General features: G+C 35.6%; 2 protein-coding genes across 2 annotated transcripts in view; one reads left to right on the top strand and one right to left on the bottom strand.

Annotated features, from left to right (window-relative positions):
- The window catches only part of LOC106071016 (uncharacterized), a 73419-nt gene extending 62867 nt beyond the window's left edge, over window positions 1-10552 (bottom strand). Inside the window, exons 1-2 of the mRNA XM_056020856.1 lie at window positions 10227-10552; window positions 6765-6856 (exon numbers count right to left, since the gene is read on the bottom strand). The gene's annotated coding sequence lies outside the window, so the exon portion shown is untranslated. The remainder of the gene's footprint in view (window positions 1-6764; window positions 6857-10226) is intronic.
- On the top strand, window positions 2361-3092 carry LOC129924707 (uncharacterized). Its single transcript, XM_056021202.1, has one exon. It carries the CDS (start codon window positions 2361-2363, stop codon window positions 3090-3092), a length of 732 nt encoding a protein of 243 aa, XP_055877177.1.
- Window positions 10553-16848: the final 6296 nt, after the last annotated feature.

The raw sequence follows: 16848 nt of genomic DNA, 5'->3' as shown, positions 1-16848 counted from the left end.
TGAGTTGATAAGTATATAGTTTTGTATACCGTGAGTTGATAAGTATATAGTTTTGTATACCGTGAGTTAATAAGTATATAGTTTTGTATACCGTGAGTTGATAAGTATATAGTTTTGTATACCGTGAGTTGATAAGCATATAGTTTTGTATATAAGGTTATAGTGGTACGCTTGAACTTGGTTTGGCTACCTATGAAGTGGGCTCCAGGTTCGACACCCGACTAGAGCAGAGTTGTATTTACTGAGCGCCTAAATGCAGCTCTCCCAGATACCCTCCCCCCCCCCCCGACTGGTCCACAAATGAGATTGGGCCATAGCGCTCTGAACATGCTATAAGCATGAAAGTAGTGCTATATAAAAAGCTCTAAATTATTTATAATTTATTATATTTATTTTGACTAAGGGGAAAGAACGTCACATTTCAATGCGCCGTTACTAGGGAGTCGACATTTTGTCTGACTTCAGCTGCGTACGTATTAGATAACATTACCTAAAAAATGGCTGTCTTTTTAGATCCTATGAACTGATAAAACATTTATGTTGTCATTCATACTGTCTAGACACCAACAGGAGACCTGAAACTCTTGAACCGTGGGGCCTAAGCATGGAATGGCTAATGATGACATTATCTCAGTGGCGTAGCATCCATGTCGCGGAGGGGTTCAATGAACCTCGGCCCATGATTCATAGGGGGGCCATAACGCCATTAAAAATGGAAAACAAAAGTTGTTCCATAATTTAAATGTATTAAATTATTTAATATTTTTAATAATCAATCAGTTATAATAACACTGACATAAACATAACAACAAAATAAGATAACAATTCGATGTAAATCTCATTTCATTTGTTGCTCGTCACATTTAGGTCATTTAAAGGAGCTTGAAAAACTATCAGAATGTCTACGTAACTTATACTTTTTTATTTTGTGACCTTTTTTATGATCTCTTTACGGCCACTATTTTAAATATGACGGTTGGCAACATTATCGTGGTTAACCCTTCAACTCCTGAGCTGTTTTACAATGAGTGCATATAAAAACACAATTATAATGAATGACACTAGGAATGGACTTGGTGTTGCTGTTGATGGTCTAGAATCGCACTGCAAAGCTGCTCTTTTTAAAAAATAAAAGTACCAAGGCTCCGAACCACGACGGGAAAAAAAACGGCTATCGAAGCTCGCCCCCGCACTAAGTATTGAAAGTGATTTACACCAGACGTTAGATTTCGTTGAAAAGAGCAGGGACATTTTCATTCGTTAACGCTGTCATTTACTTTTTAATGAAATTGAATTAGACTATAAACAACTTAACACATACTTTTTTAAAATCATTTTAGTTGGTGGAAATATGGTTATGAATAACTTGACGGAAAAATAAATTATTCAGACAATAATCAGGGGGCCTCCACACCTTTGTTGCCCCGGGGCCTTCACACCTCCACAGGGGGAGCGACATGACATAAAAGGGGGGGGGGGGAGGAGAGGGGCGAAGCGGTCAATTTATTCTTCAACAGACAAAATAGAAATTTTGTGACTTTATGAAACCATGTTGGACACGCAGAAGAAAATTAAAATAAAAAAATATTGACAATGTTTCAAGTCAGAGACAACGTTTCACTTTCTATTAAGGACATTTTTAAATGTTTGCCTTTTTGGTGAGGGGCGTCTGCAACAATATCGTTACAAAACTCCTTACGAAATATCCGATATTTAAGTAGTCCTGATTCTCTTGACAATGGTGCATCATTATGTCGACGACTTTTGTGAATAAAAAAAATGGTCCGTGACAAGAAGTTTGTCTTACCACGAAGAAGATGATCTTACGACGATCACTCGAATTATAGTCTTCATAACGAAAGCTATCTGGGATTACTTTAACCAATATGTAATCACAGTGCAAACCAATAGTTTAAAAAGCCATCAGCGGTGTTTGACACACACAGTGGAAGATTCTATGGCTTGGTGCAAAATATACATGCTAAAATGGTAGCTACTGAAAGTCTGTAGGGATCGTATAATTTATCGGACAATGTACATTGTGTCCTTTATAGTGGTCATCAAAATATTGGGGTCTAAAAGCATGTGCATTAGAGATGAACACAAATTACATTCTCTTCTTCTAAGGGCGCATTGCATTCGGTTGCATGTAGAATGTTCTTCGTGCTTGAATCTATATTGTTATTTTTATAGTAGTTAATGTAGTCAAACTGAATTTCCATTTTGTTTGTACCAATACTATTATTTTTATTTAATCTTATCTTATCTTGTGGGTGAAGGTTACCGTTTAAGCTTTGAAAATATTTTTATTTTTTTAAAAAGTGTACGACTTAAATTCGAGCTCAAGGTCAAGTCTCCTCATGCCTCCTCAAGTCTCCTCATGCCTCCTCAAGTCTCCTCATGCCTCCTCAAGCCTCCTCAAGTCTCCTCATGCCTCCTCAAGTCTCCTCATGCCTCCTCAAGTCTCCTCAAGTCTCCTTATGCCTCCTCAAGTCTCCTCATGCCTCCTCAAGTCTCCTCATGCCTCCTCAAGTCTCCTCATGCCTCCTCAAGTCTCCTCATGCCTCCTCAAGTCTCCTCATGCCTCCTCAAGTCTCCTTATGCCTCCTCAAGTCTCCTCATGCCTCCTCAAGTCTCCTCATGCCTCCTCAAGTCTCCTCATGCCTCCTCAAGTCTCCTCATGCCTCCTCAAGTTTCCTCATGCCTCCTCAAGTCTCCTCAAGTCTCCTCATGCCTCCTCAAGTCTCCTCAAGCCTCCTCAAGTCTCCTCATGCCTCCTCAAGTCTCCTCATGCCTCCTCAAGTCTCCTCATGCCTCCTCAAGTCTCATCATGCCTCCTCAAGTCTCCTCATGCCTCCTCAAGTCTCCTCATGCCTCCTCAAGTCTCCTCATGCCTCCTCAAGTCTCCTCATGCCTCCTCAAGTCTCCTCATGCCTCCTCAAGTCTCCTCATGCCTCCTCAAGTCTCCTCATGCCTCCTCATGCCTCCTCAAGTCTCCTCATGCCTCCTCAAGTCTCCTCAAGTCTCCTCATGCCTCCTCAAGTCTTCTCATGCCTCCTCAAGTCTCCTCAAGTCTCCTTATGCCTCCTTAGGCCAATACACTAGAACAACTGTGCCAGCGAAGTACTTTTGAAAATATAATGGTTGATAGCTCTCTGTTGTTAGTTTTCACATTTTTAATCGACGACAATATTCTCTACATAAAGTATAAAGTGGACTTATTCAACTTAAAACGGGACATCTACTTATAACGCCAGATCAGTCACCATCACATGTGTCCTCAACACACTTGTCCTCATCACACTTGTCCTCATCACAATTGTCCCCATCACACTTGTCCTCATCACACTTGTCCTCATCACAATTGTCCCCATCACACTTGTCCTCATCACACTTGTCCTCATCACAATTGTCCCCATCACACTTGTCCTCATCACACTTGTCCTCATCACACTTGTCCTCATCACACTTGTCCCCACCACACTTGTCCCCACCACACTTGTCCTCATCACACTTGTCCTCATCACACTTGTCCCCATCACACTTGTCCTCATCACACTTGTCCTCATCACACTTGTCCTCATCACACTTGTCCTCATCACACTTGTCCTCATCACACTTGTCCTCATCACACTTGTCCTCATCACACTTGTCCTCATCACACTTGTCCCCACCACACTAGTCCTCATCACACTTGTCCTCATCACACTTGTCCCCATCACACTTGTCCTCATCACACTTGTCCTCATCACAATTGTCCCCATCACACTTGTCCTCATCACACTTGTCCTCATCACAATTGTCCCCATCACACTTGTCCTCATCACACTTGTCCTCATCACAATTGTCCCCATCACACTTGTCCTCATCACACTTGTCCTCATCACACTTGTCATCATCACACTTGTCCTCATCACACTTGTCCTCATCACACTTGTCCTCATCACAATTGTCCCCACCGCACTTGTCCCCACCACACTTGTACCCTTCATCCACGTGCCGCAAATGAAGCGTACAACTTTATGACATGCTAAACACCTTTGACTTTATTAGCTATGCCTACCAGGAGATACGCATCAGGAGTTTCTGGATTTATCTTTACAAGGCACATAGCAACTTTGTCTGTCTTGTAAAAAAGTTTTTTTTTCTCCAACACCCAAGCTGAAATTGTTCACACTTTTTTCTTTTAACTGACAACACATTGGAATCACTTTGAGTGGGGGGTGGGGCGGTCCTACTTTTACTTAGAAATCATAGTTTGTGAACAAATTAGCTGTATTCCTATATCATTTTATATTATATCGCTACACTTCTGGTATATCTTAGCCGATTCAGTAAGTTGGGGAGGGGGGGAGCGATTGCTTCTACTGCCCTCCCCACTCTAGCCCTTTAAGTTTGTGTGGGGGGGTGTCCTATTTTTATGAAGAAATCATAGTTTATGAACAAAATTAGTTGAATATCTATATAAGATAAGGTACATATGGATGTTTTAACCCATTTGTATATTATGTTGCACCACACTCTAATCTCAAACTTTATCATTAGTAAATATAAAATGAAAAAGGGTTGTACCAGGTAGGAGGGGCGAGACATGCAATCACCTTCCGCCTTCGGACAAACTTTTTTTTTCTTTTTGTATTTTAGTCAAGAATTTACAAAATAAAAAAAATATGTCACTAATATAATTTATTTATGCTATAAATTAAATTATTTTATCGAGTCGCCCCACCCCCTATTCTTTAATGCCAAACGCAATCATTAGCAGAAATTCTTTAAAAGGAGCGAGGATTAACGTTTTCACTCTACCGCCCTCTCCCCTTTCCAGACGAAAACATGACGTTTTAAAACAGAATAGTCAAATATGGCGACAAAGTTTATGTAATTGCACACGAATTTATCTTAGTTATTTTAAGAAAGACTTTGTTTTGGAAAATTTAGAATTCATACGAAATTTTTCAATATGAGAGTAACAATTGAGATGAGTTCTGAACCAAAATACTATTTTCCTAGTCACCTTTTTCCAACCTTTACTCATACTGATATTTTTCTATTGTATAAAAATTTTTGAGACTATAACTCACAATATACACTTGAATCCTAAAAATGCAAAAAAAAATTGAGTAGAATCTAATTGGCCCACTTAATTTCTCCTCACACGTCCGAATTTATTTTTAGAGCTTTGAATTATAGTTCTGTAACCAAAGTTACAAACATGCCTATTGAACAAAATGTATCACTTACAAATGAGCTTTTTTTTAATATTATTTTTCGAATATTTTTATTTCGGCAGCGATCCTCAAAGCCTTAATCTAAATCTAATTTCAAGTAAAACATTATTCATTAGGTCCTTTTTAATAGGATGAGTAATGAGCTGTAGATGTCAGGAGAATGCGTTTCTTGATTGCGATCCTCAAAGTCTTAATATAAATCTGTGGAGTATCTTATTTTTTCAAGGAACAAATCGGTTGTATTTGCAATGTAGAGAGAGACTGTAAATTCATCTTAGAATATTTTTCAAGAAAAACATTTTCAAAAGGTTCTTTTTTAATAGGATGAATAATGAGCTGTAGATGTCAGCAGAATGCGTTTCTGCTGTGAAAAATGCAAGAAAACGCTTTTGGCGTTGGGGTTAGGGTTTACTGGGGGCTAGGGTTTGGAAAAAAATCGCCCCCCCCCCCACTCCAAAGTTCTGGATCCGCTAGTGCGTACAGCCATCTCCCATGTCTTTAAGGGTTAGCCCACGTGTTACCAGGAACCTGCCCATTTTGTTTAATCTCCCAGGTCGATAATAAAGAGCTATAGACCAGAGATATTAATTTAAATATTAAATCTGTGACCTGCATGTAATGTAGAATGCGTTCGCTTACAGGAATCGGGTCAAGTCCTGCTGACCGTCGCTTTGTGTGCGTTGCATAAGGTCCGTAAGCAGTCATCTTTGTCGGTTAAGCTAACGTCTCCTAGAATACACTGTCCAAAAGAGGTATTGTTGAAAAGATGGCAGGGCAGTTTTATTGAAAGTTCGAAAACATAAGGAGTGGGGGTATAGTGAAAGTGTTATAGGAACATTTGCAGGATATACAAATATATAAGAGCCCAGGCCAAAAACTATCCAAGAGTCTATCAAATAGAGATAGAGAAGAGGGATATAGCTAGATAGATATATAGATATAGATAAATATAGATAATAATAATAATAATAATAATAATAATAATAATCTTTATTATCCGTAAGGACATTTGTCTTACAATTTGTGCATTACACCAAACAAAAACATTATAACTATAAGAAACCAAAGTGTACATTCACACCAGACTCACTCATAATTTACATGTGACAAAGTTTATACCAGGTTGTTCTTATTTAATGATTTGATTGCCAGGGGAACAAAAGAGTGTTTGTGTCTGTTTGTCTTTGCTATCGGTGATTGATAGATATAGATATAGAAATAGATAGATATAGATATAGATATAAATATAAATATAGATATAAATAGAGATAGATAGAGATAGAGATAGAAATATGAGAGAGTTGATGCGAGCGCACACAAGGTCAAACGTCAGTGTCTCAATTGAACGAGGTGGCCGCGTTCTTCACAATGACGTCTGTTCTTGCTGTCTCCAGCGCTTTACTACTTAAGTACAGGTAAACAAACAAACACAAAAATGACACGGGTCATGTGTTTGGTGAGGCAGGTAACGAGACAAGTTTCAATCTATTCAGCTCTCCAATATCAAAAGCTACGAATTACAGACGGAAATATTACCTCCTTCCCTGCAAGCTAGACGTGTGACGGTCTTGCAGACATGATTGTATTGTTTAGACGTCACTGAGGTGCTTGTTATTATCATTATATTGCTGAAACTCATAAATATTCATTTTTCATTCATTGAAAAAGCTCCTAAGAAGAAGACGACCCATAAGATAGATAGATAGATAGATAGATAGATAGATAGATAGATAGATAGATAGATAGATAGATAGATAGATAGATAGATAGATAGATAGATAGATAGATAGATAGATAGATAGATAGACAGACAGACAGACAGACAGTCAGACAGAAAGAATGATAGATGCGATTTTTTAATTTTATTTTTATTTCTTTTTTACATGTTCATTTATAAGTTTAGTATTATTAATGGGGTTAGGGTTTTAGAAAAAAAAAATGTTCCCACACACACAGAAACATTCAAAACTTTTAAGCGTCTGTTTAAAAAGAATATATCAAAAGAACCTCCCTGTGTAGATGTTTGGTGGTTTGAAAACCTTTTTTTTTTCAATCAATAAAATACAAATTTAAAAACACAAGATTGAAGAGAAATGCAACAAAGTTCTTTGATGCAGTGTCTTTTGTCAAGCTAAACGTATCTCTGATGTTATAAAGTGACTACATTCTAAGTAGATGTGTATTCAAGACATCAGAGAGCTGTGTCATCTACAATACATGAAGTTGAAGCAAGACTAATTCTGTACAAGACTAGGTTTATAAAAGACTAGAATTGTACAAGACTAGATTTGTACAAGACTAGATTTGTACAAGACTAGATTTGTACAAGACTAGATCTGTACAAGACAAGATTTGTACAAGACAAGATTTGTACAAGACTAGATTTGTACAAGACTAGATCTGTACAAGATCTGTACAAGACTAGATTTGTACAAGACTAGATTTGTACAAGACTAGATCTGTACAAGACAAGATCTGTACAAGACAAGATTTGTACAAGACTAGATTTGTACAAGACTAGATCAGTACAAGATCTGTACAAGACTAGATTTGTACAAAACTAGATTTGTACAAGACTAGATTTGTACAAGACTAGATTTGTACAAGACTAGATTTGTAGAAGACTAGATTTGTACAAGATCTGTACAAGACTAGATTTGTACAAGACTAGATTTGTACAAGACTAGATTTGTACAAGACTAGATTTGTACAAGACTAGATTTGTACAAGACTAGATTTGTACAAGACTAGATCTGTACAAGATCTGTACAAGACTAGGTTTGTACAAGACTAGATTTGTACAAGACTAGATTTGTACAAGACTAGATTTGTACAAGATCTGTACAAGACTAGATTTGTACAAGACTAGATCTGTACAAGACTAGATTTGTACAAGACTAGATTTGTACAAGACTAGATTTGTACAAGACTAGATTTGTACAAGACTAGATCTGTACAAGATCTGTACAAGACTAGATTTGTACAAGACTAGATTTGTACAAGACTAGATCTGTACAAGATCTGTACAAGACTAGATTTGTACAAGACTAGATTTGTACAAGACTAGATTTGTACAAGACTAGATCTGTACAAGATCTGTACAAGACTAGATCTGTACAAGACTAGATTTGTACAAGACTAGATTTGTACAAGACTAGATTTGTACAAGACTAAATATGTACAAGACTAGATCTGTACAAGATCTGTACAAGACTAGATTTGTACAAGACTAGATCTGTACAAGATCTGTACAAGACTTGATTTGTATAAGACTAGATTTGTACTAGGCTAGATCTGTACAAGATCTGTACAAGACTTGATTTGTATAAGACTAGATCTGTACAAGACTAGATTTGTACAAGACTAGATCTGTACAAGATCTGTACAAGACTTGATTTGTATAAGACTAGATTTGTATAAGACTAGATCTGTACAAGACTAGATTTGTACAAGACTAGATCTGTACAAGATCTGTACAAGACTTGATTTGTATAAGACTAGATTTGTACTAGGCTAGATCTGTACAAGATCTGTACAAGACTTGATTTGTATAAGACTAGATTTGTACAAGACAAGATCTGTACAAGACTAGATCTATACAAGACTAAATATGTACAAGACTAGATCTATACAAGACTAAATATGTACAAGACTAGATTTGTACAAGACAAGATCTGTACAAGACTAGATCTATACAAGACTAGATCTGTACAAGATCTGTACAAGACTTGATTTGTATAAGACTAGATTTGTACTAGACTAGATCTGTACAAGACTAGATCTGTACTAGACTAGAATTGTGCAAGACTAGATCTGTAAAAGACTAGACCTATACACATTTTGTGACAACTTCTAACTCGGTTAATGTAATCTACTTTCCGTCCAATGTCGTTACGGGTCACAAAGTGTCAAATAGAATTTCTTCCTCCATGTCAGCACCACCCTGCAACAGGACTCCGCCCGTCTGTAAAACAGACACTTAATTGCAATTCATAAAACTTCTCCAGACTGCAGGTTAAGGCTCGAGTCTCTTCTTTGCATGTTTATGAAGCGTGCTAGATCATGTCAGAGTTTCGATGTGAACCTGTCATATAATGATTATCTAATTGATCTAATTGTTTTGTAAAGGGTCAGTCTCTTATTCAAAGCTTCAAGGAAAAACAAAATCTTCGTAAAAAAAAAAAAAAAATTCCTCTAGTTAGGTGTTCCATTGCGATGATTCTGTGCTGCAGTCCATGCGATAATTTGAAAAACTACTTATTAATTGTTGTTTTAAATTATGTTTCACTTATATGCATACTAAATAGATTTTTTCTCTTAAAAAAAAAGTAAACATTTTTTTAAAACTGTTATAATTAGTACCGTATGACAGAACGTATTTAACTTAGCAATACAATTGACAAAAAAAAACAAAACCGTTTACATAAATGTGTTATCAATATGGTAAATAGTCATCTCCCTTACTAAAAAAGCCTCACATGTTTGTTAATATTAATAGTGAATAGTTGTAAAATTGATGTATTTTTATGAAAAAACTGCTTGCATAGTTGATTTTAAAAATTATTTTTTTCTCTTTCAGAAAAGAAAAAAGTAGCCGTTTCATCAGAACTTTAAAATGTCTAAAATATCATGATGTCGGATTTTCACTATCTTTTCTAGTTTACTAGATATAAACGGGACGGACGGACGGACGGACAGATGACACAAAACTAATGGCGTCTATTCCCCTTTCGGCGGTTGCTAAAAAGGGAAGAAGATAAATCCATAAGGAGAAACGTGAGTGTGCTTTTATGAGCCTAAAAAAAGTAGGAAAATAAATAGGGAAAATTGGGAGAGTATATTTATAAGCATCTACAAAAGCAGCTCTGCCTATAGGCTAGAACAAACGACTTAACACTACAACACTAAAGAATAAAAGAACAAAGCTCTTGCCTCAAAAACAAACACATACCACGTGACCTAGAAAAGTACACGACTGTAAAAAATTATTAGACTCACCCTTAACATGGTCCAACACAATCCGAAACAGAGAACAGACCAAGGCAGTATGATTGTGGCTATCCAGTAGAATATTAACATTGATCGTTCACTGGCCAGCTTAAACCTTCCCGCTTAGTTCGCTTAGCTCGGTTTTAACAAAACACCTTTTGTTAAAATGGTACGTGAAACCTGGAAAAGCTAGCTATGACGTAATGTCCGAGCTGACGTAACAACAAACAAAAAATACGTCACTTAGAATAAATAAATATAAATAATAATAATGATAAATAATATATTCAAACAGTATATAATCTCTAAACCAAATGTTCAGCGTTAACACAAAATTCAGTGAATGAGGCCACGATAAGGTGAAGCGTAGGTCTAGATCTAGTAAGTTTTGATCTAGACTATTTCTTGATAATACATCTTTCAGAAGGCCCGCAATTTAAAAATAGACAGGAAAACAAAGGGAATTTTTGTTTTCACAGTTCTGTGGGTCCGTGGTTTGGTAAACAATACAAGTCTGGTCTTTGATCGCGACGAACAAAAGGATGAAACTAGATTATAGTATGGTTTCTTGTTGTTGACATAAGAATGTAGCGTACATTGTTTCATCTTTTGATAATGACGTTGTCCGCAGACGATCTATTTAACTTTTCTTTCCGTCGTCTGTGCCTGTTTTCAATAAGGGCTTTTATTGGGCCTCAAATGTGTGTCCCACAGCCTTTGTGGGAACACTCCAACTGCCTCTTTCAGAGGCCATCTGCTGCCAGCTACTTTCCTCAAGGCCAGTGAGAGCGATAAGCCTTTCACTAATTTTAGATATTCTTCAGGACATTGACTAAACAGTTAAAAAATTAAGTAGCAATAGTTTATATTACATGAAACTTTTCTATATATTTTTGTAGGGGTGGGGTAGTAGGGAATTCCACATGGCACCCTGTGTACACAGAATGCTAGCCACTGTACAAACTACTATATATTTAATTAATATTAATTTTGGAAAAATATATTCTTTCCGTGCTGCCTTTAACAAAAAAAATATATAGACGTACCCTGTGTACACGGAATGCACGCATTTTATATATATATATATTTATTTATATATATATATATATATATATATATATATATATATATATTTATATATACATATTTATATATTTATATATACATTTATAATTTAATTTCGAGGGTCCCAGGCGAGTGCATCCTTCGATTGTATTTGACGCTGGTGGTGTCCATACTCTTGTATGGTTTTAAATTTTAAACCTTGGACGCTGAACGCTGTGGCTGAAAGAAAAAAAATAAAGTTTTAATAATAATGTTGATAAATTAATGTACATAGCGCTGTTAACAATTACCATTTAGGCTCAAGTTGCTGTAGACATAAACACGATAGTGAAATGACAAACTAAATCTAAACAAGTTTTGCACTGATAGGTCTTATGTGTGTGTGTGTGTGTGTTTGTGTGTGTTTATGTGCGCGAGATCGTGTTTAAACATAGGGTTCGGGTTTATTCGGGTTAGCGTTTGGAAACAAATCCCCTCCTCTAGATTGTGTCGCTAGTGACTCCAGATCCCTTCATTGTTTGGTCAATCTACTCAAGATTAAAAATTATAATTAAAAAATAGTTAATGAACAAAATGGAAGATTAAAAGTGGACGATGGAGATTGGCTGTAGAGACAGGAAGGCAAAAGATGACATGTCAATTTTAATGGTCGTGATATCAAAGGAAATAACCGATTATCAATTGACGCTTTTCTGATGTGTAGTCCCACATATAAAAAATAAATAAGGGAGGTAGTCTTTGCTTAAAAGAAGTTCTTTAAAATAATGGTTAAGCTCCCTTAGTTCACCTTTTAGCTTACATACTTAAAGACTGATCCTGGAGAATGTTACTTACAGCTTTGCATAAAGCTAATGAGACATTGTTGTGTCAAATGTTTTCATTTTCTGAAAGTCCTACATTAAATTGAATCCTATACTCTAATATAAGCAAAGCGTGTATGTGTATATATCATTATATATGTATTTACTTATACATTTTATTTCGAAAAAGACATTCACTATATTCATAACTATTTCAAGGTGTGTGTGTATCACTGAGGGGAAAAAATCTCAGCTTATTGGCCACATCGGGATGACTGGAAGTTGACGGTTCTATTGGTTTAAATAGGTTTCATTATTAAAAAAATAATCTGGTCTTTAAATCTTTTATAAATGAGATTATTTTGAACGATGTCCAAGGAACAAACACTTGGCATCACCGTCTCTTCGCGTCACACGGCTGTTTCGCTAGACTAGAGCATTTCTTTGTCAACATCAGCAAGTATTATTGAATCTATATGCATAATTTAACATTGCGCATCATGTTATATATGCTCTTGTTTACATGTACACCAAAAGCAAAAGCCATAGACACGTCTCCTCGCTATTAAAGTGTTTCCAATTGACAAAATGCAATTCTGTGTCATTTTACGTTACATGATACGACGGTGTGGATTTTTTATCTTTTTGTGTGACTAAAGAGCCCAATCCTTGATACACAGCTGCGGTCACAGGTTGGGCATCTGTAATCACCAGATTAGTAGCTTCACAAACTAAACAAATCTTCTTTTGTTTTCTTTTCAATAAGAAATCAGTTTCAGTAGATGTTTGTAATTTATAATATATAAGAAATCAGTTTCAGTAGATGTTTGTAATTTAAAATATATAAGAAATCAATTTAAGTAGATATTTGCAATTTATAATATATAAGAAATACGTTTTAGTAGATGTTTGCAATTTATAATATATAAGACATCAGTGTAAGTAGATGTTTGTAATTTAAAATATATAAGATTTGATTTGATTTGATTTTGATTTTAGGCACTTCGCACAATTTAGGCCATGTCGTGCCTGAATATATATAAAAAATCAGTGTAAGTAAATGTTTGTAATTTATAATATATAAGAAATCAGTTTAAGTAGATGTTTGTAATTTATAATATATAAGAAATCAGTTTAAGTAGATGTTTGTAATTTATAATATATGAGTAGTGTTTGTTAAATAGAGCTGGAACTCTATAATGCTCATAATTATTTTCAAGAGTAAAAATTTTTAAAAAGTGGTAGAAAAAGTATTGTTATAACGATGCCTTGCACACCGCCATCCAAGTTAGTACAGAAGGTCAGCACTGTTCTAGACTGTACTGAGAAGTAATGGGCGTTCAGCCCAACTCTTGGGGGCTTCTAAAGAAGCTGTGTTTGTGATGTCCTGTAAATAAACACCTGTCCTTGTTGAGTTGTCTTTCTTTGGATTTATTACAGTATGTTTAAGTAGATTTTGGAAGAACAATTCAACTCTTTATAAAACATTGGTAAAGAACAATTCAAATCTTTATAACACCATAGTGAAAAATAATTTCAAAAGCAAAGAATATTTTTAAATTGGATAGTACGATACTTGGACTATCCATATACTGTATAGTGTTCATGATGTTGTATAAAAATGTCTATAAAATTATTACAATATAATACCAAAGTTAAAAATAAAATTCACTTTTATATTTTGATTGTACTGCTCGTCTGAATATTGATTTAATGGGACCCTCTTTTGGAATAGTAGTCTTCAAGTCGAGTGGCATATCACTGGTTATAAGATGAAGCCTGTGGATTTCTCTTTACTAAATATATCTATTTAATCTTTCAAGTAAAAATAATGAAAAGATTCAACACAGCATATATCAAACAATAATACACTTTATAATTCAAAGTCGATGATAAATAAACAAAGTAAATACAAAGTAAATACAAACAAACTGTTTGTTGTACCTAACAAAACATCAATCATTCAAAAAAATTAACAAATTAATTAATTAGTCATTGATAATTACTTATTTTGTTTGGTATCGAAAAGGTGAACAAAATGCTACTTTATTGAGATATGAGCTGTATATGTGGAGTTATTTCCTGAGTTATTTGTAGCCGTGTTTCTCCCAGTCCTAATTCTCGGTAGTTACAAAACAGAATTATTTATAGTCGTGGACAAGAACAAAAAATATATAACATTTTTTGTTACTAGCCCATTATGACGTAATGGATTTATTTTCTTTTGACGTCATGTGAATGAATTCTTCAAATGTAATTCTAAAAGAACTCACTCGGTGCACCAATGTCTATGATCCCTCGATAACTGGCTCGTATTGATGAAGACATTTCTTAGTCTAACTAGGTCGTGTGACGTAGAGGATTTTTTCCATTGACGTCATATAGAGTTAATTCTTTAAATGAAATGCTAAAAGAGTTCACTCGGTGCATTAATGTCTATGATCCCTCGATATCCTGCTCTTATTGATTAGGCATATTAGCCCGTGTGACGTAATGGAATTTTTTCCCTTTGACGTCATATAAATGAATTCTTTAAATGTAATGCTAAAAGAACTCACTTGGTGCACCAATGTCTATAATCCCTCGATATTCTGCTCGTATTGATAAAACATTTTTAGTCTAACTAGGCCGTGTGACGTAATTAATTTTTTTCCTTTGACGACATATGGAATAAATTCTTGAAATGAAATGCTAAAACAACTCGGTATAGTAAGGTTTATTAAACCTCCTTATCATGACTCGTATTTTAAAAAGACATAATAGCTAGACTTAGATCTAATCTAGATTTATTAAACTACATCTAGATTTTTTTATAGTATACCTAGATTTTTTTAACTAGATCTAGATTTATATTCTAATTAAAATCTTTGTAGATTCTAGATCTACAACTTCTAGGTCTAGTTTAGACTGACATAGACTAGATCAAATAAAGCGTCTGGACCTGATGGTATTCCAGTTAGATTACTCAAAGAACTAAGCAATCAGCGTTCAAAATACTCTTTCAGGCATCGCTTAACCAGGGCAGAGTACCAAAGGACTGAAAAGAAGCTAATGTCGACCCCCCCTTATTTAAAAAAGGAGAAAAATCTGACCCAGGAAACTACAGACCAGCATCACTTACCAGCATCACATGCAAAATCCTAGAACACATAATATGTAGCAACATCATAAACCACTTAGACAAACATAATGTCCTCACCCCATACCATCATGGCTTTAGCAAATATCATCATCATCATCATCATTGGCCTCCTTCAGTCGTAGAACGACTAAGGTTCATCTCAGAGCACACTTCCTCATGTGGCTGTGGAGCCCTATTTTGGAGAGACACTCCAGTCCACAGATAGCGCTGGTTAAGGTGGCTTTTGCTTCGGTGGTAGAGGAGCTGGCCGTTTTTCGGATTGTACCTTTTTATTTCTTGAGCTGAGACCCATGTACTTTCACTGTCCATAGCTTTTTTGGTCACTGTCTCTCTCCATCTGTTGCTGTCTAGAGCTATGTCTTCCCAATTGTCAGTATTGATGTTCACTGATTTGAGGTCACGTTTTATTAGATCTATGTAACGGAGGTGGGGCGACCAGTTTTTCTTGTGCCAGTCGCGAGTTGACCATAGAGTTATAGAGGATGACTTTCGGGATGCGCTTGTCGTCCATCCGGCAAACATGTCCAAGCCAGCGCAAACGGCGTTGTCTGAGGGCTGTAAAGATGCTGTGAATACCTGATCGCGCAAGGATCTCAGTATTTGCACACTTTTTCTTTCCATTGACATTCAAGATCCTACGGAGACATCTCAAATGGAATGAGTTCAGTTTTCTCTCTTGCTTTGCGTAGGTGGTCCATGATTCACTGCCATACAGCAGTGTACTCATAACGCATGCCTTGGAAATATAGATCATGTGAAACTCAACTAATAGGACTAATTGATAATTTTTCAAAAGGTTTAGATAATAGTGAACAAATAGATGCTATCTTACTAGATCTTTCCAAGGCTTTTGACAAAGTTCACCACCATAATTTGCTTAAAAAATTAAAATATTTCGGCATTAATGGTCCATTGCATCAGTGGATTAAAGATTTTCTGATAGGGAGAGAACAAACTGTAATAATAAATGGCTCTAAATTCTAAATCAACACTGATAACAATAAACTCAGGTGTACCTCAAGGAACAGTCTTAGGTCTACTACTATTTTTAATTTACATAAATGATTTACCAAACTGCATTACTTCAGGAACAAAAGTCAGATTTTTGCTGACGATTGCATAATATATTAAACAATAAAAACAACACAAGACACAGATACTTTACAAAGAGAATTAGATGAATTAGAAAAATGGGAATCAAATTGGAGCATGTCTTTCCATCCAGAAAAATGTCAGCTTTTAAGAGTAACAAAAAAACTAAAACAAATTAATTCCACTTATCTTATTCATGGCAAGCCAGTAACACAGACTAAAAACGCAAAATACCTAGGTGTTATAATAAATGAAAAACTGTCATGGAATCCACATATTGATGAAACCATGGAACTATACTAATGGAACACCAGCTTCGAGTTTTTTACAAAGACAAAGAGAGTCGAAGTGCCGTCGCGCATCTTTTTCGCGCACCATACCATTTTGAAAAATCGATGAGGATGCGAAAGAAGAAATTTACTCCGAGAGCCACTTGGATTGACCTTCATTGAGAGTAAAACTTCCCCACACTATATTTTATTAGATCTGTAAAAACTTTATCCATTTTCTGATTAACTCGGACCTACCAATA

Source organism: Biomphalaria glabrata, chromosome 2, assembly GCF_947242115.1.
Source record: "Biomphalaria glabrata chromosome 2, xgBioGlab47.1, whole genome shotgun sequence".
NCBI lineage: Eukaryota > Metazoa > Mollusca > Gastropoda > Planorbidae > Biomphalaria > Biomphalaria glabrata.
This window is presented reverse-complemented; position numbering and strand designations above follow the sequence as displayed.